This window comes from Pteronotus mesoamericanus, unplaced genomic scaffold (assembly GCF_021234165.1).
Source record: "Pteronotus mesoamericanus isolate MK-2021 breed Mesoamerican mustached bat unplaced genomic scaffold, CSHL_Meso_final contig_78, whole genome shotgun sequence".
Lineage (NCBI taxonomy): Eukaryota > Metazoa > Chordata > Mammalia > Chiroptera > Mormoopidae > Pteronotus > Pteronotus mesoamericanus.
In genome coordinates this window covers 31225472-31252820 of record NW_026555258.1, presented here as the reverse complement: position 1 = coordinate 31252820, position 27349 = coordinate 31225472, and the positions used below count along the sequence as shown (strand labels likewise).

The 27349-nt window shown below is 43.0% G+C and overlaps 1 protein-coding gene across 3 annotated transcripts in view; it reads left to right on the top strand.

Moving 5' to 3' along the window:
* The window catches only part of UNC13B (unc-13 homolog B), a 208162-nt gene that overhangs the window by 155483 nt on the left and 25330 nt on the right, over positions 1-27349 (top strand). For 2 of the 3 annotated variants that reach the window (XM_054584694.1, XM_054584693.1), the window contains 9 exons: positions 14986-15032; positions 17424-17502; positions 19653-19727; positions 20228-20447; positions 22838-23065; positions 23696-23837; positions 25543-25712; positions 26160-26275; positions 26590-26753. In XM_054584694.1, coding sequence (XP_054440669.1) covers positions 14986-15032; positions 17424-17502; positions 19653-19727; positions 20228-20447; positions 22838-23065; positions 23696-23837; positions 25543-25712; positions 26160-26275; positions 26590-26753 — 1241 coding nt within the window. Of the gene's footprint in view, positions 1-112; positions 2382-12666; positions 12690-14985; positions 15033-17423; positions 17503-19652; positions 19728-20227; positions 20448-22837; positions 23066-23695; positions 23838-25542; positions 25713-26159; positions 26276-26589; positions 26754-27349 lie in introns of those variants that run through there. The other variant, XM_054584692.1, reaches the window with a different exon arrangement.

The following is a 27349-nucleotide window of genomic DNA, read 5'->3' as shown; positions in this document are numbered from 1 at the left end:
GTAGACTGAAAAGAGCAGGACAGGGTATTGCCTTCCAAGACAATCTCTATTAAGCGTCCTGGCCAGAAATAAGAGGAAGAAGCAGAGGATCCCTTAGACCCCAAGGGAGAAAATGAAGCGATTGTTGCAAGAGTCAGAGGAAGAAATCATGGTCACCTTGGGATCCTCCTCCAGGCTTTCCCCAGATAAGGCTAAGGCAGAGACTATGTGTGGCATCAAGAGCAAGTCCTCAGGCCCTGCTGGATCCTTACCAGAGGACAGCTCCCTGACCCCTTGCTGCGGGTCAACAGCCTCGGCCATTGATGGAGATAGAGATGGGGACCTGGCCCAGCATTGCAACTTTGGACAAGAGGCTGGCAGCCCCCTTCCTCTGGGCTCCACGGCCTGTGCCTCAGGGTCTGGCTCCCAGGACCTCTCATCTGCCAGCATTACCACCAGCTGTCAAGAGCCCTCAGAGAGGAATCAAACCAAGCCCCGTTTGTCCAGGGGCCAAGATTGGAGCCTTGAACAGCGAGAGCCTTGGGGGGATGTAGTAGACTATATCATCAGAGAGCTGCAAGGCATCAGTCGTCTCCAAACTGAGATTGCTGAGCTGCAGCAGCATTTGAGCCAAGTCCGGGGTTCAGTGGATGAAGTCTCTAGCTGTGTAGACTCAGTTCTGAGTGAAATAGAAGGCTTGCAGGTGGGCAGCAGCTCCCTGGCCAAGGTGTGTGTAGGAGGAAAGGCCCAGGAATCCCATGTGGACACACTTAGTGAGGAAGCCATTCTGTATCTGTATGGACTTCCTGAACAAGATGGGGAAAATACCATGGAGCTGGTGCACAGCTTCCTGGCCAAGCACCTCTGTGTTAATGGCATGCAGTGCAACAGGTACATCAAAGAGGCTTACAGGGCAGGGGGAGCCCAAGCCCCCAGGCCCACTGTTGTGAAGCTTGCCCATCTAGAGCACAGAGACTTCATCTTGCAGAAATCCATACTCTTGCAGAGTGTAGGGGTCCAGATGGCCATCAGAGAAGAACCAACCTGGTCACAGCATTATAAGAATTCCCAAAAGAAGTCACTATCATTTTCACAACAACAACTTCAGGATCATAATTCAAGTTCTTTAATTCCAGACAAACCAGTTCTTCAGATTGAAACAAGGGACAGAGAACCCATAACAGGAGCATATCACATAAGGGCCCAGAGTCAACATAGAGAACCCTTGACTCCTGAGCAGCAAGGCCTTTGCTTCCCACCCAAGAACAATTTAGCAAAGCCATGTGATTTGTCTAAGCCAGGGGAGGAAGTAAATGGAACATCAGAAACATCCCAAGTCATCAGTGGCAGCTGTGAACTGACAGGGAGAGATGCTTCTCTGTCTGCCCTCCATCAGTTTGAGGAATCTTCCCTGGTGTTAATCCCAAAAGAGGAGGATTCTGGGAAGTCCCAGGTTTTCAAACAGTGTAGTGAAGGACTAGAAGCATGTGAAGTAGCCAAAAGAGAAAACAACTACAGTGATAAAAGTGAGGCCAGCAGCTGCCTATCACTGTCTGGTTTGCTGAAGACAGAAGAAAATCTCTTGGCCTGTGAAGCCGGGCTTGATATTCTGAGCTCAAAGCAGCTAGAGGACCTTTTGACAGACAAGTCCAGGTTTGCAGCTCTGAGCTGTGACAGCATGGTGGAGGATATTATCATAGGGCCTGAAACTTTTAGTAACATGGTTCATATTGACTTGAATGAAGAGGAGGAACGTGCTGCTCAGGTCCTTAAAGATGTCTTTGAAAAGTCCTCTTATGTGGGTGGCTCACAGGAGGATGAAGATATAGAAATTAAGTTTTACACGAGTAAACTGGGCCGAGCAATTCACCACTTTCGTTCAGCTCTACAGGGGGTGTTTCAGAAGCTGGAGAATGGTGCATCAATCAGTCCTGAGGACCCAGAAAGCAATGAGAGTTGTTCCCAGTCAGAGAACAGTGATAGACTTCTTGGGACAGTGAGTTCAGGGGGTGCCCAGGATTTCTCTGCGGAAAGCCCTGGGAGTCAGGGGAGTGAGAGCTTGCTCAGTGTGGTCTCTGGCAGAGTGGGCATCTCTGCACAGGGAGACCCAGCCTCTCAAGATCCCAGCAACTTCTCTCTGGCTTCTCATAACTCACCTATTGCATATTCATTGCCGGGTTTGATTCTAGCTCCAGGTCTGGAAAGTGAAACTTGTCCCAGGCCTGAATCTCCCACGGAGGGCAGACTAAGTTTAGAGCAAGTGTGTGCAGAGACCATCTCCCTCAACAAGTGCATCAACAATTTTAAAAATGTTCTGAGAGAGAAAAGACTGAGGCAGAAAAAACTTTTGCATGAACTGGTACAGAAGGCAAATCGTCTCTCGGTAGAAGACATGCACCCAGGTATTCCAAGTCTCTCTTTAATTGGGCCACAGCTGGGTATTGCCTCCATGTGGCTAGCATAACAGCTTGGTGGTGAGTTTCACAAGGTGAAAGGGAAGGTTCAAAGCTTGAATCAGTCTAATTACTTGAGTATAGATTTTAAACTAATCCTGTGGGAATCAGAGTGAAAGAGAATTCTAAAACAACAGGAAAGGAGTTTCTACCCCTAAGGAGCTTCCTTTCTATTGGGGGAGGGGATGGAGAGCTTTAAAATATACCTTTTCAAAAGTGGTAGGGACATGTGGGCCGAAGTAGTTCAGTAGTTAGAACTTTTAGGATATTCTCGTGTACAGTAGATGTGGGGTAAGAGGCAGAAATAGGGGATGGGGCATATTGCTCACAGGCACTAGAGGGGCTAATGCAACCCTATTGTTGCATTTAAAAATTACTCCCCATGGGTTTCTTGCTGAGATGAGATTGCCATTTCCCCAGTAGGTGAGGGGGCTTCTCCAACTCATAGGCCACTCTGGGAGTTCTCATTATCCCTACCTATCTTCTTCCTGGTTCTGGACTTGACAACACAGAACCTTATTTCTGACTTGGAGCTGTCTAGGAATTACTTATAGTGCTGACCCTGCCCAAGAGCCTGACTGACTCCCTGGGTCATATTCCCATTCTTCCATCTCCAGCTAAAGGCTGCTCACCTAAGAACTGGAGTCTGGAATGGTTTTGACTAAAAGGAATATGAGAACTTTTTCCTAGTCAGTATGGAGATATGTAGCTTTAAAATTACTTTTCCCAATAAAAATTAAATTTATACAAAGAGCATATGCTGTATTCATCCAGTTTTAAACCTAAGTGGGGTTGTCCTCTTATGCATATAACCTGATTAATCCTTCTAAGTCAAAATTAAAATTATGAAACATACTGTGTTGGCAAAAGTGTGAGGGAATAGGCACTTACACATTGCTCGTGGGATGGGAGTGTAAATTGGTATAACCCAAGGAAGGCAATTGGCAAAATTGATCAGAATTATATATACCCTTTGAGCTCCAACACCACTTCCAGGAATATACCCTGCAGGTATATTTTCACATGCTGAAGGGACATATGTTCAAGGCTATTTCTGAAGCATTGTTTTTTTTTTTTTAATTTTTATTTTTAGAGAGAAGGGAAGAGAAGAAGAAAAAGAGGGAAAGAAACATCAGTGTGTGGTTGCCTCTCATGTACCTCCCATTGGAGACTTGGCCCACAACCTAAGACATGTGTCCTGACTGGGAATCAAACTGGCAACCCTTTGGTTCGCAGGCTGGTACTCAATCCACTGAGATACACCAGCCAGGGCTGAAGCATTGTTTTTAATAGCAAAGATTAGAATCAACCTGTCTGTTAAGAAAGACTGGTTAAATATCTTATTGGGATATCTAAACAATGGGATACAGTACCATGTAGCTATAAAAAGAATGAAGTAGCTTTTTACTGATATAGAAAAATAAGATAAATTGATGTATAAATAAAACAAGGTGCAGAACAGTATGCCTAAGATGCTTACACTTGTATAAAAAAGAGAGGGAAAGAATACACATGCAAATCCATAGTGTCTGTTTGTATATGTATAGTATGTTTAAAAAAGATACATAAAAAAATCATACATAACTGCCCATGGGAAAAAGATATCAGGTGAAAAACTAATGGGATGAGATTTTTTTTTTTACTGTATATACTTTAATTTTTTCTAGAATTTTAGTCCAGTGAATGTAATATCAATCATAAAATTAAATTAAAAATGAGCCCTGGCTGGTGTGGCTCAGTGAGTTCAGTGCTGACCTGCGAATCAAAGGGTTGCTGGTTCTATTCCAAGTCAGGACACATACCTAGGTTGTGGGCCAGGTCCCCAGTAGGCACACAAGAGGCAACCACACACTGATATTTCTCTCCCTCTCTTTCTCCCCCGCCCCTAAAAATAAATAAATAAAATCTTTAAAATAAAAAAAAAATTTAAATCATGTCACATTCCTTTCAAATATCTCTAGAGCTGCTCCATATAGCTCATCAAAAACTCTAAATTCCTTCACTTGGCATTTGAGATAACTACAGCTGGTCTCTAGTTTACATTTCCAGGCTTATCTCCCATTGTCCCACTATCCTCCACCCAAAAAGAAACTTTGCTGTCTCCCAAATTCACCTGATACTTTCTGTTCTCTGCCTATTCACGTACACACACTTCCTTCTAGCCTAAGGTACAGTGTTCACCATATCAGTCCAGTAAATTTAACTCAGTTCTTCAGCATACAACCAAAACATCACCTTCTCCAGGAAGCTTTCTATAATTTCTTAGTTGCAAGGGATTTCTCTCTCTTCTTACCATTATAGCCCTTTATCCTTCTTCTTGCACATTTAGAAATTATTGCATTACAGCAACAGTAGAAACAACAAATATCAGAGCAGTACTTTCTTACTAACTCCTTGAACATTGGCAGTAGTTGATATTTGCCATGAGCACCCAAGATACTCGGGTGTGACTCTTCAGCTTGCAAAGTTCCCCTTCTAGGTTGACATCCTGCTGGGGAAGGCAGGAACTTGGGGCACCTATGATAAGCAGGTAGCGGCAAAAGCAGTGATAATGAGCAGATGTTCTGAAGCATCAGTCAGCAAGCAAGCCAAGATCCAGTCTGGTCTGTGGGCTGCAGAGGGAGTGGCAGCATCTCTCCAGTGGCTGGGTTCGGGTCTGACTCCCGTACCATGCCAGAGAGGAGGGACAGAACAAGGTGAGCACACAGGCTAGCCTCTTGACTCCTGTTACAGAGTCCACAAGCGCAGTCACCCTGTCCTGGCAAACTAATTCAGTGTAACAGTGGCTGCTGCCACATTAAAACATCCAGTTTCTTCACTGCTCTGCCTGAGACCTTCTAAGCCCTAAGCTTATGAGTAGCAGCTTATCATTAATTTGAGTTCCTATTTTTCATCCTTTTTTTTTCTTTTAGGGGGAGTATGTACCAGGTACTATTTTAAGTACTCTTAGGTACATTACATAAAAGTCCTTTCATTGCTACCACTCTATCAAAATAGCTTTTCTCAAGGCCATCAGATAACCACTCCCATATTGCTAAATTCCTTGTCCGGTTCCCCTTCTAATTAGTAAGTCAGCAACTTAACGTATTGATTACTTCCTTTTTTATGTAGGAGCTTTATTAAGTTACACTTTGTATATCATAAAATTCACCCTTGAAATTCCTTTAAAAGGGTACAGTTGAGTGGTTTTTTAATATATTCACAGAGTTATGCAATCATGAATTCCAGAACATTTCCATCACTCTAAAAAGAAACTCTTTACCTATTAGTAGTCACTCTTCAATCCCCTTTGCCTTCAGCCTCTGGCAACCACTGATCTGTTTCTATGGCTTTGCCTATTATGGACATTGTATATACATGGATTCATACAAAGGCCATATGTGACCTTTTGTGATTGGTTTCTTCCACTTAGCATGATGTTTTCAAGATTTACTCATGCTGTGACATATATCAGTATTTTATTTCTTTTTGTGGCCAAATAATGTTCCATAGTGTGAGTATACCACATTTTTTTTACCCACTCATCATTTGATGGACATTTGGGGTTTTTTTAAACCACATTTTGGCTGTTAAAAATAATGTTGCTATGAATATTTGTGTACAAGTTTTTGTGTGAGCATGTTTTCAGTTCTCTTGGGTATATATACCTAGAAGTGGAATTTCTGGTTCATATGGTAAATCTGTTTAACATTTTTGAAGAACAGCCAAACTGTTTTCCATTTCCGTTTTACATTCCCATCAGAAATATGAAAGTTCTAATTTCTCCACATCCTTGCCAACACTTGTTAATGTCTGTGTATTTTATTATAGCCATCCTAGTGGGTGTGAGTAGTATCTTATTGTGGTTTATATATGCATTTCCCTAGTGTCTAATGATGTTGAACATCTTGTCATGTGCTTATGGCCCATTTTAATATTTTCTTTGAGAAATGTCTATTCAGATCCTTTACCTGCTTTTAAATTGAGTTGTTTGTCTTTTTGTTTTTGAGTTGTTAGAGTTCTTTGTATATTCTAGATATAAGTCCCTTATCAGATACGTGATTTGTAAATATTTCCCCCAAATCTGTGGGTCGTTTTTTTTTTATGGTATTCTTGAAGCATAAATATTTCATTTATTGTTTTACAGATTTTATTTATTTATTTTTAGGGAAAGGGGAAGAGAGGAAGAGAGAGAGAGGGAGAGAAACCTCAAGAAACATTGATTGGGTGCCTCTTGCTTACCCCCAGCTGGGAACCTGGCCCACAACCCAGGCATGTGGCCTGACCTGCGGTCAAACCGGCAATCTTTCAGCTTGTGGAAAGACACCCAATCCACTGAGCCATACCATGTTAAATGTTTTATTTAAAAAAATAAAAATTACTGTGGCCCTGACTGGTGTGACTCGGTTGAGCATCGTTCTGCAAAGCAAAAGGTTGCCGGTTTGATTCCTGGTCAGGTCTGTGGGCCCAATTCCTAGTTGGGGCATATGCGAGATGTAACCAATTAATATCATTTTTTCTCTCCCTCGCTTTCTCCCTCCCTTCGCCTTTCTCTAAAAAAATAAGTAAATAACGTCTTAAAAAATTATTGTAGTAACATGTGTATAACATAAAATTTATCATCTGAACCACTTTTATTCATATTTTTTGTGCAACCATTACTACCATCCAATCTCCAGAACTTTTTTATCTTCCCCACCTGAAACTCTGTACCCATTAAACTTAACTCTGCATTCTCTTCCTCCCCACCCCCAGCTGCTGATAACCACCATTCTACTTTCTATCTCCATAAGTTTGACTGCTCTAGATAACTTCATATTAAATGGAATCAAACATTGGTTCTCTTGTGACTGGCTAATTTCACTTGACATAATGTCTTCAAGGTTCATCCAGATTGTAGCGTGTATCAGAATTTCCTTCCTGAATGGTATTTCACTGTATATGCTCGTATACCACATTTCGTTTATTCATTCATTTATTGATGGGCTTGGGTTACTTCCACCTTTTGGCTATTGTGAATAATGCTGCTGTGAATATGAGTGTACAAATATTTGTTTGAAGACTTGCTTTCATTTAATTTGGGGATATGAGGCCTGTCCATAAAGTCTCCAGCCATGTACTATGAAAAATAGAGACATTTATTGAAAAAGATACAAGAAACGTTGTACAGCCCTGGCTGGTGTGGCTCAGTAGATTGAGCGCTGGCTTGTGAACCAAAGGGTCACCAATTCAATTCCCTGTCAGGGGCACATGCATGGATTGTGAGCCAGATCCCCAGTAGGGAGCACGTGAGAGGCAACCACACATTGATATTTCTATCCCTCTCTCTAAAAATAAATAAAATCTTAAAGAGAAGACACGTTGTACATAGGACAATGACACCTCAGTCCTCATCAAAGTAGGCACCTTGGGACCTCACACAACTGCAGCACGATGTTTCTTCTGTACTGGTAGCAGAAGCCGCTGAACAAATTTTGTCACTACACATTTCATGCCAAGATCCTGCATCAAAATCTTGGATACAGTAGTTTTTTGAATCCCCAGATCAGTTTCTAGTTCTCTCACTGTCAGTTGCCAATCTTTTTGATTGCTACCTGTACATGTTCAACATTCTCAGGTGTTCTGCTTGTTGCAGGCCTTCCAGAATGTGGATAATTTTCAACAGACCCTCAACCATTTTTGAAGTGTTTGCATCACACTTTTGTTTGCAGTGAACTCATTGAATTGTCCCCAAAAGCCTTTTGAACCATCTGAACAGTTTCCACAGAGGAATGTTCAAGCTTAACGCAAAATTTGATGCAGATTTGTTGCTCTAGTTGCTCAGTCATTTTGAATGTGATGGCCACACAGTACATGCGATCACTCAACAGTGTCTACAGCCCCCACTGACTAGTACAGTGAAATCGTTCACGCGTGTGCATTCCAGTACACTCTCCTCATCTGACAGGTTATGTTGATGTTGCTCAAACTGTTCTCACTATATTAACAATGGCTGTACTTTTCCCAGACAGACCTTGTATACCCAGAAGTGAATTGCTGGATCATATAGTAATTATCATTTTTTGAGACATTGCCATATTTTTTTCCACAGTGGCCGTACCATTTTACACTCCCAAAAACAGTGCAGAAAGTTTCCAATTTCTCCACATCCTTGCCAGCATTTGTTATGTCCTGTTTTTGTTTTAACAGCCATCATAATGAACTAAAGTACAAAACTTTTAAATGAAGTTTTGATGAGATTCAGTTTATTTTTGTCTTGTGTTGATTGTTCCTTTGGTTTCATAGCTAAGAAACCATTATCTAATCCAAGGCCATAGAGATTTACTCTTTTGTTTTTTTCCTAAATGTTTTGTTGTGTTAGCTCTTACATTTTGGTGTATGGTCCATTTTGAGTTAATTTTTGTAGATGGTGTGAGACAAGGGTACAACTTCATTTTTTTTTTTTGCCTGTGAATATCTAGTTATCTCAGCCTCATTTGCTGGAAGAGACTGTTTTTTCCCCACTGAATGGTTTTGGTATCCCTATCAAAAATCAACTGACCATAGATATAAGAGTTTATTTCTGGATTCCCAATTCTATTCCATTGATCTTCAGACTATCTGTATGCCTCAATTCCTTGTTTTGGAAATACTTCCTTCACTCGACCTCTCAGTCTTGGTTCTCCCCCAACATTATTGACCATTCCTTCTCAGTCATCTTTGTTGGTCCCTCCTCATCTTCCCAACCTTGCAGTATCACAGGATTTGGTCCTCACTACTTTTTTTTTTTTAATTCATACTTGTTTCCTAGGTAATCTCTTCCAATCTCATGAGTTTCATAAACTTTCCCAGATTTATACCTCTGGCCCAGAATCTTCATGAACACCAGGTTCCACATCTACTTAACATTCCCTTTTGGATGTAAACAGGCATTGCAGATTTGACATATCCAAAACCAAACCCCTGATCCTGCTCCTCAAGTCCCTGCCAAACCTGCTTTTCTTATAGTTTTCCTTACTAATAAATGGCAACCCCATTCTTGCAGCTGCTTGGGCCCGAATCCAGAGGTCTTATTTATAATAGCAACTGTAAGTTTTCTTTTCAAATCATGACTTCTCTTACAACCTACATCCAGTCAATTAGTAAATTCTGCCTGTTTTACCTTAAAAAAAACAAAACCAAAAACCTGAATTTTACCTCTATGTCTGTCTCCACCACTGTCATCCTTGTCTAAGCCACCATTTTCTTTCGCCTGGATGATTACATTAGTCTAACTGGTCTCCTGACTCATACCGTTATCCTTCTACAGTCTGTTCTCCCCACAGCAATCAGAGTAATCTTTATAAAACATGACTCAGATTATATCACTTACTGCTCACAATGTGTCAGTAATTTTCTGTGTCAGAATGGAAGACAAAGTGTTTATAATGGCCTATAGAGCCCTGTTTGAACTGGCACTCTGTCGCAGACTTGCTGTTCCTTCATACCAATTATGCTTTCACCTCAGGCTTTGCATTGACTGTATGTTCTCTGACTGGAATATTTTTCTCCTGGAATTCTGAATAGCTTCTATACTTATTTCCTTCAGGCCTCTGCTTAGATGTCTCTTTATCAATGAGGCCTTCCTATAAAGTCTTATGAGATTTTAATAGCAAATGTAACATGACCACAGGGAACATTATCTTTTCCCCTAACATGAATTTTTTAGCAGAGTCCCTATCACATCCTATATATATATAGTATATATAGTTCCAGATTCTGGAACCAGAATGCCTGTTTTGAATTTGGCTTTGCCACTTTCTCTGACTTTAGGCAAGTTTCCTAACCTCTCTGATCTTCAGTTTAATCAACAAAAAAGTTGAGATAATAATAGTATTTAGTCAGTAGAGTTGTTATGAGAAATAAATGAGCTTATGCAAATAAAATTCTAGATACATAAGGTGTTCACTTAGTGTTAATTACTATCATCATCCTCATTACTCACTATTCACCATCAACTTCATCACTATTAATTGTCTTCTCCTACTAAAATAGAAGCTTCTCAAGATCAGGGAGTTTGTTTCATTCACTGCTGCATCTCTGGAACAAAGAACAGTGTCTAAAGTGCAGTCTGTTCTTAATAAGTATTTGTTGAAAAAATGAATCCCTGCAATCCACCCTGGAGGTAGCTGTTCTTATCCGCTTTTCACAGATTAGGAAATGCCAGCCTAAATACATTCAGTGCCTCAAATGTTTTGACTCCCAACTATAAGGGAGTTAAGACTTTTAACAACGAAGAAGTATGTCACTTCCTCATAAAATGGACTCTCTGGAAGAGTGAAACCATTCTTAGGGGTCAGGGGTTTTCCCACAAAGCAAGTGTTCCTTAGACATATATCACTTAAACTGAAAACTAAGTCTGAGTAGAAAAATCCTAAGGCATTTTAGGAAGTTAGTAAGCACAAAACTTCAGTTCTTAACAAGAAAAAAAATTTTTTTTTTAAATGTTTGTCCAGTGGATAGGACAAACTGAAGAGCTAGTAGAATAATTCCTTGGTGTCTAGAAAATGGACTATCTTTTCTTTGGTGATAGCAAGAGACATTTTCTTAGAAAAGGTGTTGCTTTCTAAGTCCTGAAAGTTTAGGTTTCTTTTACTACTTATGTATATATAAATAATTCTTACTCAAGAAATTTACAGTGTATAAAGGGAGATGTTTATACAGATAATTACAATGAACATTTATACAGACAATTACAATTACAATGAAACAGTACTGGCAACATATCATTAAAGAAGTGTGGGTACCACAGGCATATGATGGAAAGGCAGATAAAGAAATTTTTATAGAGGCATTGACATTTGAGTTACGTCTCAAGAATGAAGTTAGGGTCCACCCAGTAGATATGAGAGGCCAGATCAGGGAGTGCCTTGATGGCCTTGTCAACAGATTAGATTTTATTCTTTGGGCATAATGGGGAACTTTGGGGAAAAACAGAAGGACACAATCAAAGTAACTAACATGATGTGTAAAATGTATTTAAGATAGTGGAGGAGGAAAGGAACCTTTCTAATTTGAGTAACAGAGTCAATTAAAGTGTTGCTTGACTAATTGTCTTTTCAAAGGGAGCAGGGCACTTTCAGGGAGGTAGGAAATAAATGTAGAAAAGACAAAACCCACCTCCCCCACCCCCACCCATCCAGGAAATGTCTTTTTCATCTTACCCGCCTTCCTGTAGCTGCACTGTTTTGGAGGATTTCTGTTCCTGAGTTGAGTCTTCTTTCAAATGAGGTGACCCATTAAGTCATCAGAAGTGGCTTGAAAAATTGGGAACTTGTGAATTAGTTCCTATGATTCTACCTTCTACTTGTTATGTAATGTCAGTGAGTCTTTAAAAGAGATGGGGAAAAAAGCGAAGGGAGCTGATGGGACCAGGTGGTTGGGCTTTCTGTAGAGAAGAAGGGCTGTTGGGCCTCTGTGTGGCCTGGAAGTCAGTGTAGTCTCTGACAAATAGCAAAGGAGCAATCTCTGAACTTCATACTTCCTCAGCTGTGACTTACTTGGACCCTTTGGGAAGTGTCTGTTTCCTTTGGAGTATTGTTCTGGATTTGATAGATAATCAGGCCTGGGATTGCAGTCACGGTTTTATCATCCAGATCATGGTGACTTCTGTTAGGGCAGTGGTCGGTTGATGACCCCAGAACTATAACCGTTGAGCATCCTGGTCCTGGCCTTAGGTCCAGGCCTTAACATGGCCTAAGTTAACTTAGGCTCTGGGAAAACAGGTCAGGGCTTGCTAGGCAAATGCATGACCAACCCTGCATTAAAATGGAGAGGGCTCAGCCACCAGACCTTTGGGGTGTGAGGACTTACCAAGATCCAGAGTGAGCTTATATACCTCCTGAGGAAGGAACAAACTCATTCTTTGCTCAGCCTTCTCAGATAGCCTGTTGGAGTGGCCCTTGGTAACAAAGCTGGTCTTGTGGCCCTGGTGGCCCTGACCCTGCACTCAGACTCCTTTGGAAAGGGGAAAACGGTGATTGGAACCCACCCTCCCCCAACAGACTTTATCCTTCAGATTGAGTAGCCAAACCTGGGATGTTCTAAACTAAAAAGCAGGGGCCAGCAAATATAGGATTCCGGGAGCTGGGCTCTGTGAACTGCCCAGTTGTTCAGAGCACTTCTCCCTTTCCTCCATGTTCTTTGAGGTTTAGCTGGCATTTTCTTTGGGTTCCCTGCCATAGGACTGAATCTACTAACTCTCTGCCCTTTTTTTCTGCTCTTTCTCTCCTTGCAGAAGGAAAGCGAGGAGCCCTTCAGGTTGTGCCTCTGGCCTTTTCGGCCTTTTTGTTGTCTATTTCGTACCCCGCCCTCCTGGGCATGGTGTGTGTGTGTGCCTCTGAGCTTTGGCTGGTGCAGATAGTCTGTTTTTCCTGAAAGCAGTCTGTGTGCATGCTCCATGCTTGTGGGTGCTCCTGCAGACATCCCTACAACACAGCGTGAGAATGTGTGTGCCAGCATGGTGCACATTCAATGTAGCATGTGTGTGCTTATACTTGTACTCACATTGACTCCCCCAGGCACTGATTGCCCTCTTAACTCTCCTATTTTGCACAATATGTGTCCACTTTCTACTTGTTGCTGTAGCCTGGCATATGCTGTAAACTGTCTCTGAGCCCAGCATGCATCCACACTTTGTATTTGAGAGCAGGAGTTGCTGCAAGTATCTTGTGCCTCTTGCCTGGGGCCCTAAGTGTGAATGCGCTTCGGAGCAGATTTCCTGGCCTCTTTGTGAGCATAAGCTTCTATAGATCTGTGATGTGGTTCTCTCATGTCATGTGAATGCATACTATACTAATGCTCTGTGCCTGCAAGCACTGGTTCTTAAAGACCGGGAGGGTTTGCTTTGCTTGTGATTCAGGCCTTAGTGAACACTGAATCCTCTCCCAAATGGGTGTGCACACGTGTTCTATAGCCCTCTGTGCAGGATCCCTGCTCACCTTGTGTTTCCCTCAGGCACAAGTTGTGTCTTTGAATGTACCTCCCGTGGGTACTTTGTCTAGACTTCCTTTCATTCCCCTGACCCTCCTTCAGTGCACTGTGTGTGCATGCTGTATGCTGTGTCTGCGGGCTTCTGCAGACCCATTGGATTCTATGAGCACAGGAAATGTGTATGATCTAAGCCAGTAAAGTCTGGCTCCCAAAGACTTTTTGTGATTTTGTTTCCTTAAGCCAGCGGTTTCTGGCAAACATTTAATTCTAGGTAGGAAATAAAAATCTGCTCGATATAGTAACTGCTTCCAAAGGGAAAAGAAGTTCTGGTTGGAAGGATCTGGGGATCTAGGGATGGCTGCCACTCATAAGCAACCTTAGGAGACTTGCTTCAACCACTTCTGGCTGCCTTTTGGGTCTGACGCTTTCTTTACCAGTATGCCAACTGCAGAACCAGGACAGGAGGCAGATAGGCTTGATTAGATCACAGACAACCTGAGGAGGGTCCTAATTCCAAAGTTCAAGTGAGCCTACAGCCCACTTTTACATCATCCATTAACCTGTCCTCCTCTCCCTTTTCTACTATGTCTTGCCTTATTTGTCTACAACTTCTATCTTTAGCTCTCCCAGAACTTCACCTCCATCCAAAGCAACTTACTTCTGCCTCCCTTGTACTGTTACTCATTTGCTCTGGCATAGTTAGTGGGAGCCCAGGTCTCAGGTGGCACAGAAGTTTTGGGGAACAAGTTAGGGCAGGAAGCCCCAGACCTGCTAGCACTAAGTCCCTTGAACCTAAATACCATTTACCATTGGTTCTCTGGAAAGCCCTGGCAGCTTTGGAACTCTCTGTATACTGCCTGAAAAATTTGGTTTTGGGTTTTTTGTTTGTTTGTTTGTTTGTTTGTTTTTGTGCAGAAACCTTTAAAAATTGTTTCAACGTGTTCCTTCCTTGAATTGTTTGGTGCCTCAGTGATCAACTTCTCATTAGACAACTTATAAAATTCACCAGAGTGTAATCCAGGTGTCTAATCTGCCCTGGATTCTGTGATTATATAGAACTTCTCAAATGGAGAGCGTACTCACTGTCAATGAGTTCAGGCTTCAAGGAACCTAAGCCAAGCCAAATCACAAGATGAGATAGGAATTTAGAAAGACCAGATCTGACTCTGGGGCAGCTAAAGGAATTTAAGGCTATAACTGGAAGAAGACCAGGCTTTATGTGAAGTTGTCTTTTTGCTTTACTGAGTGAGACCTCAAAACCTAAGTGGACCCTTTTCCTGGCTTTTGTTATATTTAATATACTAATGGGTTCTGTGAGGGGGATATAAGTTCCAGCAGCTCTTACAGTCCCAATGGACTTTAGCCCTGAGATCTCAGTGAACTGGGCCTTATATCCTTCTTATTCACTGGGGAGAGGGGAGATGAAGTACTGTTCATTTTAGCAGCCCTCTTGTTGCCTTTGACTAATCAGGGCATTGGCTTAGACATCAGGCTAGCTATGTCACCACATGGTGTATGTGACCTACACTTCTTTGAGCTTCCTATTTTATTGCTCACAGTCTGACCAAAGAAAGATGGCAGTCTCCCTTCTTTCCTAGGATCTAACTTTTTTCTCTTTTTAAAGATTCCAGATGATGGCAACTCCTCTTTGCCCCAGTGGCTCCCAGAAGGGTAAGTGATTCCCTGCAAGGGTTTTGTGGATTTTGTACAGATTCTCATGCTGCTTTTAGCTTTTCTCCTGGAAAATAGGAGAGATGGCTTCATAAGCTTGATCCAGGGGAAGGAAAATGTTCCGCCGTGGATACTGGCTGGTTGTCTGGGGCAGAGGCGAGAACTCTGCAAATTGATTACTTAGAAGCAGAAGACAGAACTTTGCCAAGGGGAGGGAGCTTTGGGACTCCCCCATTCTTGCCTCTGGAATTTCTGATCCATTGTATCATAGTGGTAATACCCTTTAGGTAGAAGAATGAGGAAGCTAGAAAAATATCTGCATTCGAAGGTTTTCTTTCCATTTCATTGTCAATAGTGTGTAGCTGATTAGATTTCTCCCTGGACTCTGTCCTGCTTCAGCTGTTTTGAGTCACCTCCTTATTCCTTTCACCCTAGTCAAGACATAAGTAGCATGCCTTATAAGCTCTGTGTGTTCTGTTTGTAATTCTTGTCTGGGAGTTTGAGACCCATGTGACTGCAGCAGAGAGTCATTTTAAGCTGCTCAGCTGATGCTTGTAACTGACTGACTCTTCCCACATACACTGCCCCCACTCTGTACCATATAGTGTACCATATACTGTATCCCCACTCTTCCTACATATACTGCCAATTATTAGTCTAGATCTTTCTTCTCTCCTTTTCCCACAATGGCCTTCTGACATTAGAATTCTCAGTGGCTGCCTCCTCTCCCTATGACCAGAGAAGAAAAAAGATCAGATCATAAAGTTATCTACTACATTTTTACAAGCTCCTTTTCCTTGTGATTTGTCTTTTAAATCAAGAGTTAATCATGTGAATGAACTCCTTTCTTCTTTTGTCAAAAACTCATCTATGTTGCAAAAAACTTCTTGGTTTAAGTGGTGCATATTATAGTTTTTAGAATTAATCACAAACTTGAGGCACCAGTTGCTTCTTCAATAGCCCTTCAGGGCTTTAGCTTTTTTCCTCAATAATTGTAAAATACACACATGCCAATGGAACATATCTGAGCTATTTTTAAATGGAGCCATTCAGTGATTTTCTAAATGCCTCCCTGTTTTCTTTCCTTCCTTCAGCTTAGTCCTTGGAAGCTGCCACAAGTTTAGAACTTCCTAAGTCTGGTAGTCTCATTGAAAACAAAACTTCACTGCCTGTGCTCAGGAAGTTATGTTATTAGAAATCAACATAGCAAGTTGCCTGTTCCACCTCCTGGCCTTGCCCCAATTTGTGGCTCCATTCTTTGCCTATATTGCTGGCAATACCTACTTATACTTCTGAGATATATTTCTTTTCAGACCAGCTGTGGAGTATACCCCAGCCACCCCACCTTCCCCACTTCTTTGCTCTCATTAAAACCAAGTACATGAGTTTTTTTCATTGAGGCTCAGGATGGCAGCTTCCAAAAGGTCAGAAAAAGTTTTTGTTTGTCCCCCTCATTTTGTAGAAGTGACACAAAGACCCAAAAAGAAGAGGGAATCTTAGCAGAGGACATGTAGAGAGTTAGTAAAAGAGTTGGGGATAAAATCTGGGTTGTCTCATGTAAGAATGGTCTTCTTTTTGGGACATTCTCTGTATTTTTATGGTATTTTATTATGGAAGTACAGGCAAAGAACAGTAAAATTAATGAGCATAGAAAAGGTATAAAAATTTTAAAATTCTCCAGTTGCTCCAACTATAGTTTTTTCTTGGTCCCTATTGAGGTGTCCATAGGGCTAGGCCAGAAACTCAGGGTCCTTTTGCTGTCTCCTTCCTAAATGGTCCTTCTTCCCCTCCTTTAAATGGTCTTTTTGAAGTCTCCCATCCTGCCTCCCCTGCCTCCACTTTATTACGTGGGCTCCTCTTTTCATGGAGACCCAAAGCCCTTTCCTGTCAGGAGGCTTGGATAGATAGTGGCCCTTTTCTCAGGGTGGAGAAGATCTCCTTGTATTCATCATTATTTTGTAGTCTTGCTCACCTATGCAGCAGTTCTTCTATAGAGGTATTCCTAGGGGCTCTGTTATAGCACAGGCCAAGAAAGACTTATCTTTCTTAGGGAAGCAGTGTCTCTAACCTGAGTGTGGAGAAGAGCCCTCTTAACCATCAATTTTTTCACATTGCCTTATGGAGCATAAGGTCCTGCAGATAAACAGAGGTGCCTTAACTGTCCCTGTGGAATAAAAGAGCTCTAATAGACTAGATCTTTGGCTAAAACCACCAGGGGAGACAGATAGGGGCACTCTGAGAGCAGATTCTATTACTCATCATCCCATGGCTTTATTTCCAGGATTACCTGTCTTCCTTCCCCCTCTCAAAGGCATGTCTTCCTAAGGGGAGAAGGTGAGCCAGGAGAATGGATAGGACTTGGGGTTCTGACGCATTTCCTTCCCTCCTCAGGCCAGCTGGAGGACTCTATGGCATCGACAGCATGCCAGATCTACGCAAAAAGAAGCCACTGCCACTTGTCAGCGATCTGGTGAGTGAGACTCTTGTGCAGGCTTAGGCTGTATCCTTGGGGTATTCCCCATTGGGCCTTGGCAAGCTGTCAGAACTGTTAGTGGCCCATTTAGTGACAAGTATTGGTCTGAAGATCAATCATTTTAAGAATTACTGAGATTTGATGATGGCTTTAGTGAGATTGTTTTACCTCACTCCCTGTTCAGAGCCCAAGGTTCTTCATAAGCTCAAGCTCCCACCTGGAACATTTATGGCTTGGACACTCAAAGCCGAACTCTGTGGTTGTCTTCTGGGTACCTAGCTCTTCTACATATCTCTACAGACTTTTTTGATGACTTAGAATGAAAACTGCCTCTAGCTCAGACCTAGATCATTGAGCTTAATATGTGATGAGCATGGCAGGTACAACCTCTTTTGGGAGGTCAAGTGACAGTCTCCTCCCAAGATACAGGCTTTCTAGACTACCTCTGTGCCTCTAGTTCTTAACTCAGTGTCTGGCACTGAGAGATGATGATAAAAATTTGTAGAATTGAATTGAAGTGGGCTTAGGAGTTAAAGATGATCTCAGGACCTCCAGGATGATCAGAAATTCCCATTTTAGGTTATACTTCCTGAGGCAGGATCAGCTCAAGGAATTTTCCATAGCAGAGTAGATAGTGGCGATAGAGTGGAGCCCAGGGTCTCCCAGAGCTGGATGTTCAGTGAGACTTGAACCCTTTTTCTTGTTACTATTTCTGCTCCTATTTTCTCTTCCTCTCCCTATTCAGTCTGTTTTTTCTATCCACCTCTTTTCCCATTTCTTCTCCATTCTCTGCTGTTTTTCCCCCACCTGTTCCTCCTTAGTTGGCTGAATGGAAATATCCTCTGCCATTTCTCTTAATCATTTTTCCCTTCCTTTCTTTCCTGCTATTTGTGTGTCCTCTCCTTTCTCTTTATCCTTCTTCCTAATGCACCTCTTCTACCAACTCTTCATCAAGCTGGTTAGATGAAGATAAATTATGATGTCATTTTTTCTTTATTACTTTCTTCCATATCCTCTGTCTCCCTTTTGTTCTCTTCCTCATTTCTTTTCTCCCTTTTTCTCATCCTTATTCTCTCTTGTCTACCACCCCCTCTTTGTTTAACTGCTTGGATAGCAGTGTCTTAATCATTTCTTATTTCCCCTCCTCCATCTTTCTGCCTTGCCTATATTTCACTCTCTAGCATATCTCTTCTCAGAGTAGGGGCTCAAGGCTTTGGGCCCTGGCCAGCTGTCTGAGCTGAAGACAGTTTTTAGTGGATAGAGGCAGAGGGGTTCAGGACATGTTCCCTATATTGGGCTATAGGGAAGAACCTCTTAGTTGCCACTGAAGGTTTTTTATGCCCTTGGGGGAGCTTTAACATCGTGTTGTTCTTTTTCTGCTCTCCTCTGCGCAGGCAATGGTGAGTGTCTCCAGAGACCCTTTCTAATCTCCTTAAGAGTCCATAACTCAAACCACCTGGCCCCTCCTCACTGTTCCTTCTGCATAGACTGATATTCTAATTCTGTCTGCCCACTATATGGGGCCCCTCTATTTTTTAACAAGAGCCTCACTAGCAGACAGCCCTAGTTCTCATACTTAACTCCTTACCCTGCTTGATTTGACTGAGGGTATATTGCCCCTTTCACTTGCCTAATCCCCTGCTTATTGGAGCTGCTGACCTTACAGCCACCTGGGATTGTGTGGGCATGGGGTGGTACCAGGGAATAGATGATAGCATGGAAACATTCTCAGGGATGATTCTTGAATGTAACTCTGACAGAGCCGTGTGTTTATTCTATTCTTAATGAACTACTTCCTACTATAATTCTAAACTTTTCATTTTTTCTTTGCCTTTCTATAAACAAGGGTTAAGATACTTAAAAAATGTGAAGAAAAGAGAAACTCTTTGGATGATAGGTACCCTGAGAGAAGTGCTGTTCTAATATTGTTAGAACAGTCCTCTGAGGACATCGGGTTTTGCTTCTTAACTGGGGATGCTGTTATCTATTACCTGTGGGAAGTCCCTGTGAATGACAGTAAAAATAGAAGGCAGTAAGTTACAGTCAGTTTGCTTTGGATACTGAAACTTCCTTCCCAGGACTTTGCCAGTCCTTGGTTGACTGGGACTGACAGAAGACCAGGGCTGACAGCAGGTCTTCTCTTACAGTCATTGGTCCAGTCCCGAAAGGCAGGGATTACTTCTGCAATGGCTACACGCACCTCTCTCAAGGATGAAGAACTGGTAAGTGACCAGTGGGCTTTCATGAGTCCACTGGCCTAAAGACCTGGTCATCCACTGTTGATCATCTCTGTAGCCATACATAATTGGGAAATCCAGAGTGTTGGGCATGCATCATTACTTGAACAGATAGGTAGTATCAAGTCTCAGTCTTCCACACTGGGAGAGGCAAGGGTCCTGGCCAGGGGTAAGCCCAAGTCTCATGTGGGAGTATATTACCACTGAATCTGGGGTATTATAGTGGATTTAGTACCGTCTGTTTTCCAAGAAAGCTGGAATGGTGGGACAAGGCTCAGACCCAGTTTTCAGGTCAGACCTGTCTTGCATGACCAGGCACACACAACATTTGGAGGCTTCTTTCTGCCAGGCTGGGCTAGTCTAGAGCATTTCCTCCACTACCAGAGGAGAAACCAGGGTCTTGATCGCTCTACAAGGTCTCAGTTCTGGTATCTCCCAGCAGAGACTTGAAGTTGCTGGTGGGTGGTGGGGAATGTGTCTTTCAGAAATCCCATGTGTATAAGAAAACCCTGCAGGCCTTAATCTACCCCATCTCGTGCACCACACCGCACAACTTTGAGGTCTGGACTGCCACTACCCCGACCTACTGCTATGAGTGCGAAGGCCTGCTCTGGGGCATTGCCCGGCAGGGCATGCGCTGCAGTGAATGTGGAGTCAAGTGTCATGAGAAGTGCCAGGACCTGCTCAATGCCGACTGCCTGCAGCGTGAGTACCCCTGTGGGATGAGGGTAGGCAGCACGGGCAGCAGGCCCTCTCCAAAGTAGTTTGTCAACCAAGAGCTAGGATAGCTAGATAGCATTCCTCTAGTCTACTTGATCCTGAAGCTTTTTCCTTTTAGAGAACATAGGGTCCTGAGTCAAGGGGCATTGGCTTTCCATATAACAAGTTTTTTGTTTTTTTTTTAATTTTTTTTTAATTTACTTTTTAAATACATTTGTCTCTGCCTCCCCCCCACCTCTTTCCCTTATAACAAGTTTTATAGCACCCTCTTAAGCACCTTTAGGAAAAATTCTTTGCGCTTGTTGTGGCCCTTAAGGATTCAGATGATTTCAGAGGCTCATTTGAGTAGTGCACACAGTGGCTGCAAAGTCCAAATTGCTAAAGCATGTTTAATTGGGGACCAAAACTAATGAGGAAAGAGTTCTGTGAGGTTCCAGGCCTCAGAGAGGACTTCCCTAGGATCCAGGGAAGACAGTATTTATTCCTTGTTTATAGATTCAGCTTTTACACAACAGTGCCCAGAACAGAAATTTCAAATGGGTCAGGCAGAGGTCCTGGAGGAGAATGTGCCAGATTCCCAAGGCCCTGGCTAAATATATGATTTGTGCTGCCATCATGGAGTGGGAGAAGAGAGTGGGGAGAGGAGCAGGAAAAACAAGTTTCTGTCTTACTGTTTTCTGGAGGTGGTAGCACTCCAAGTTCTTGTCTCCTTGCTCTGCTCCTGCTGGGCCCAGGAGTGGGGATATTGGAAAGTATTTTCTCACTCCTCTGCGTCTTCCAGGTGTTACTCAGAGCCAAGCCATAGCAATGAAAGCTTTAAGTATTGTGGTAGGAGAAAGGAAGGTCACCTTTAGACTCACAACATTTCATTATCTCAAGGTAAAATATACGACATAAAAGAGGCCTAAGGAGAAGCCTCGAGGAATTGTTCACTTAAAATGTCCTTCTTTGAAGAGCCCTACATTGGTGCCAGAAGCATGGCTACAGTAGGCATTAAGAGACAAGTATAACAAGTCAGTGGAAGAGATAGGGTTCTGAAAAGAGATAGGGTATTAAAATGCATGTGGTGATGACTTTGCCCAAACTCATCATGAGGGAGTGACAGCACAGGTGCCATCATGTCCTTGCTTGAATGGCTAGCAGCCAGGCTGGATGCTTGCCTGAAACCTTCTGAAATGTTGCTGTGTAGTAGGATGTCGATCTTCTCCTCAAGGGCCTTTCAGAAGTTCCCCCTGAAGGAAGCAGCATTGCATGGGATGTGCTAAATGGATGCAGCCCAGGTCAATTTTCATTTATCAGCAAAATCTTCTGCCTAAGTCTTCTATGAAGCAGAGTGGAATAAAATGCCCTTTTATGGGTCTCCCTGCACAGAAAACCTGCTTGTCATCCTCCCAGGGTTAGGATGCAGATGTTGGCCTTTATTTTTTGTTCTAGGTTTTGTAGCAAAGGCCTAAGCCTTTGGAGACGAGAGAGAAATAACTGAAACCTGGTCTCTTTCTGAGAAGCCTGGTTGGTGAAATACACTGGAGCAGTCTTTTCTGTCATAATTTTTAGGGCAGTAGGCAAAGCCTGCTAACCTTTGAGATGAGCTGGCTTGCTATGCCTGCTCAGATAATAATGATGGTAGTAATAATAATAGTGACTATTTACTGAGGGTCTGCTAGGTGCAAGGCATTGGGCTAGATGATTTATACATGTTGATATGGTGCTTCATACCTCTCTGAGAGATAAGTGCTGTTTTCTTCTCTTAAAAGAGACCAGTTTACCCAGCTAGGAGTAGTGGAGTCAGGATTTGAACTTCCCTGTCTGTTACCTAACTCTATCTGGCCATACATTTCTCACCGTATCACACTGATTTCTGTGATTAAAGGCACTGGAGCCATTGGGCAGAACCTGACTCTGTGCTGTGAGCAGTTCTGCGGTCTGTATCATGGTTTGGAAGTTGGATGAGATGGGTGGCTTTGTCATGCCCATCCACCACCCCTCCATGATAATCGAGATATCCATTGGTGATATTTCAGCCTTAGACTTGAAAGGTCTCTCTCTCAACTACCATCTGAGTGGTAGAAAGACAAAGCCAACCGCAGACTGAGCTACATTTTTTTATTTCTTTTTTTGATGAAAAATTCAACATATAACTAAATAGAATAAAATAACAACCCCCCATAACATTTATCAAGCTTTTACTACCCTTTGAAATACATTTTAAGCTCTAGGAGGCCTCACAAGTGATTAACTTTTCCCAGAAATATCCTAGTCTTCCTAAAGTTCTCCCACTCCTGGTGACTGCTCCCAGGCTCCATTCCTCAACCTGGCCCTTAGTCTTGTTGATGGCCTGTTGGTTACCTTACTTTCTGTCTCTGGCCATCCTCCAGGGGCTGCAGAAAAGAGCTCTAAACATGGAGCTGAGGACCGGACCCAGAACATTATCATGGCCATGAAGGACCGCATGAAGATCCGAGAGCGGAATAAGCCAGAGATCTTTGAAGTTATCCGGGATGTCTTTGCTGTGAGCAAAGTTGCCCATGTGCAGCAGATGAAAACAGTGAAACAGAGTGTGCTGGATGGCACCTCCAAATGGTCGGCCAAGATTACCATTACTGGTGAGCAGGCCAAAGTGTAAGGAGACAGGAAGCCCTAATGGGGAGGAGCCTGAGGAAGAAGCCATCTGAGTGTGAGGGAGCAAGGGGCTGGGGAGAAAGAAGAAAGAACTGAGGGAAAGTGGGAGCACCTCATTATTCATCACTCCGCTCCTACACCATGGTGCTGGGGGGCTGGGAAAGGTAAGACGGGCACCTGCAAATAATATGAGTGATAATAGAAGTATTTGGTAACAATCCAATATTATAGATTTAGTGAACAATCACATAATACAAGAGCTGGGGGTGGGGAAAAGGGGACTGGTAAGAGATCAGGGAATAGTTTAACCTGTGGTTTACTAGCTAGGGGAGGGGGTGGCTGAAGCACGCATATGTCAGGGGAGGTAAGGAACAGTTTAGGGGTAAGTGGTCAGTTAGGGCTTTGATGGAAAGCTGGGAGTATTGGGCTAGTCTTCGAAGGAAAGGCTGGTGGCTTAGGATTAAGGATAGTTTTGGGAGAGTGAGAAGATTAGGGTTCCTGTGCAAGAAGCAGAGAGAGGCTTCTCTAAGATGGAGAACATACGAGTCATGTTATGGAGGATTTCTGACTTATGGAGTATTGTCTGAAGTCTCCTATATGTATTTGGGTTGCAGTGGTGTGTGCCCAGGGCCTACAAGCCAAGGACAAGACAGGATCCAGTGACCCCTATGTGACTGTGCAAGTGGGCAAAACCAAAAAGCGTACCAAGACCATTTTTGGGAACCTGAATCCTGTTTGGGAGGAGAAGTTCCATTTGTAAGTCACAGAGGTCTTTGTCTTATCTGGAACTACGTGTATTTGGGGAGCAGTATTAAATCCTATTATTCTAGGCTTGGCCCCTGTAAGGGATGGGACAGAGGCAGTGGGAAAAACCCATTTCTCACTTGCTTTCATTGGGCAGTAGCCATTTTATTTGTTTGGGGTTTCTTCTCACATACTGTTGTATCAAGGTTACTTTACCCAAGCTCTGTCTTAACTAGGGCTATTAAAGGGGCCTCTGGACGCTTCATACTGCTTTTTCTAGTATTAGATTTTACTGCTGCTCAGTCACAAAACCAGGGACTGACCACAGTATTATGTACCTCTTGGCACTGCAATCCTGCTAGGAAGGGTTAGGTTCTTCTGGCGAGTGGGGAAGGAATGTTCTTGTCCTACAACTGGGTAATTCTGGCTTGAAGGAAGAAATCTGTGATCTGGAGTTTTCATTTCACCTAAAAGGATTCTTCTTTTCTTTCTGCCTGAGCTCCACCCCCACCCCCCAATTCTTTTTCAATTATCTCACTTTAAGGAATGGTTGTTGAAAGCTCTAGCCTAGGACTTGGACTAATATCTGGAGAATCCAGAAATATCTGGAGAATCCAGATGCTTTGTCACACTCCTAAGGCCCACGAAAGAAATAAGGACCAGGACTTTGAGCCCCAGTAAGCTAAAAAAGCTGGCCATGTAGAGTCCTTCTATTGGCTCCTTGGAGAACTCATGTGAAAAGGGATTGAGGCCTGGTAAAATCACTCTCCAGTCCAGAGACAGCAGTTACTGGGGGGGAGCACTTGGTTCTTTGAGAATCTGAATGGTTCTTACTTGAATCCTTCTTATGGTTTATTCTAAATGACTTGACTTTGTAGCCAATTTTTCCCACTTTCATCCATTTAGTAAACTATTCATTAAGCCCCTATTCTGTACCAGATACTGTACATGATATTTTGTGTCCAAAAATTAGTAAGGTAGTCAGTCTCTGGCTTCAAGAAGCTCATTGTTGATTTGTCTATTATTTTTCAGTACACTGGTAGTTATACCATTATATTTTTATGAATGTGCAAAGATTTTATGAGAACACAGAGAAAGGAGCAGCAAATTCTGCCAAGTACAACTTTTGGCTGAGGCAGTAGGACTTACAAAGCACCTGTTGGGGAAGGAGAGGTATAGGGAGGTAACCTGGGCAGACTTCCTTCTCTAAAGCTAACACCATAAAGGAAATGGCTATTCAAGTGGGTATCAAAGAATAATAGAAGTTCATCAAGCACATTCTGAAATAGATGGAGGAGCTAGATAAAAAGCTAAGCAGATATGCAAGATGGACATACCATGAATGTCAATATCCTTTACTGACTCTGAAGAGGGAACTAACAGTTGCTTCCTAGGGCTCTGTAGCATTTGTCCAGCTGTTTTCCTCTTGGTGCTATTGATACAGGTAATTACTCTTCCCCCCTCCTCTTTCTTTCTTTCTTTTTTTTTTTGTTCCAAGGCCACAAAAACTGGATAATGGTATATAGAGCCACGTGGCTGAGGAATGAAGAGCAATTTGCTGGGATAGCTTAACTCCCTTGGAACTTTAGTACCACAATCCTCTAACTCCTTTTCCTCCTCTGCAGGGCCTCCGGTGCAGCTGATGGAGCTTTGGGAGGGAATTAGATTGGGGGCTGCTGGGTCTGTCCCTAACAGAACATGCCTAATTCTCTCACAGTGAGTGCCACAACTCTTCTGACCGCATTAAGGTACGTGTGTGGGATGAGGATGATGACATCAAGTCGAGAGTAAAGCAGCGGCTAAAGCGAGAGTCTGATGATTTCCTTGGCCAAACCATCATTGAGGTTCGGACACTGAGTGGCGAGATGGACGTCTGGTACAACTTGGGTGAGGAAACAGGACCAAAGAAAGTTGATGGGAAGGGAGACCATAAAGAAGGAACTCGGGAAAAATATTGTCTACCCAAGCTACCACTCACTCACTAAAGCGTATTTCTATACAGAACCTGCCTTGTCTGTAGAGAACCAACCATGGGTAGAAATGGGGTGCAGCGGGATGGGGGTGGCTGGAACTCACCCTGGCTGGACATTTTCCAGATTTCAGAAGGCCCTTTAATCTTCCTGCTCATCCCTAATGCCATTAGCTCCCTATTCTGCTAATGGAATAGGAGAATATTTGGGGTGTTTGTGACTATGTGTTCACTGGTATAAGTTTACCCTCTTAGGTGAACCCTTGGGTTAGTGCCTCCTTTCTCATGGGTTAAGCCAGGATGGGGACTGTCCACACTGTCTGTAGTTGCTTTGGTGTCAATCTGCAGTCTTCTTTCCTTCCTAGAGAAGAGAACAGACAAATCAGCTGTCTCAGGGGCTATCCGACTACAGATCAGTGTGGAAATCAAGGGGGAGGAGAAGGTAGCCCCGTATCATGTGCAGTATACATGTCTCCATGAGGTGAGTCAGCCCTTGGTAGATGGGGGGCCAGAAAGCAGTGCTGGGAGGGGCCTTTGATAATGAACAGGATTGCTAGGTGGTTGAAGACCTGGGACCTGTTTTTTATTTTGTCCTTGGATTTTTGTGTTACTGGAGAGCCCAAGTAACAGACCCTGCCTTAGTTTTCTTTCATTAATCTGAGAACAGCGTACTGTGGCCATAGGAGGAACTGAGCAATGACTTGAAGTACAGAATTTCTGTGAAACTCTGGACTTTACCAACAGATTTTGTTTTTAATATATATTTAATTCTTTCCTTTGCTCTGTCTTCGGCAGAACCTTTTCCATTACCTCACAGACATTCAGGGCAATGGAGGAGTCCGGATTCCTGAGGCTCGAGGAGACGATGCGTGGAAGGTGTACTTTGATGAGACTGCACAAGAAATTGTGGATGAATTCGCCATGCGCTATGGCATTGAATCCATATATCAGGCCATGACGTGAGTCTTCCCTGGGGCTTTGGGAAGTGGCTACTAACCCTTGGGGAGGCTAATGAAGGCACACTGACCGGGTAGACAGGTCCTTAGTGGAGTTATATGCAGTGATTCATTGCTTCCCTCTCTGAGCTAAGTGAGGTGGTTGTATGCCCCATGGCAAAGAAGGTATATGTATAAAGGGAGTGTGCTTATCAATGACTCAGGAAAAAGATATTTGTCTGTCTACTCCAGGGTTCAGAGATAGGAAGGGAGGAGGGCACGGGACGGTTTGGACAAACCTGCCTAAGCATCCCAGGCCTGAGGAGGTAGAGCATGTGTACTCATGTATATGTGTGTAACAGACAAACTTGGATAGATTGGCCTGGATGACAGAGAGGGCACATAACTGCAGGGAAAGCAGCGGAGTCTGGAGCTGACCAAAAGTCTTATAATAGAAATTCCTGTCTACTATGAAAATAGGTAGTTTGTCTATTGGTGAGTCTGCATAGGAAGCAGCCCTAGGTAAGCAGAGGGTAGTTATTGCCCTGGCTGTGCTCATTTATTCTGCAAACTTTTATTAAGTTCCTTCTGTGTGTCACATCGTGCTAGGTGCTGAGAAC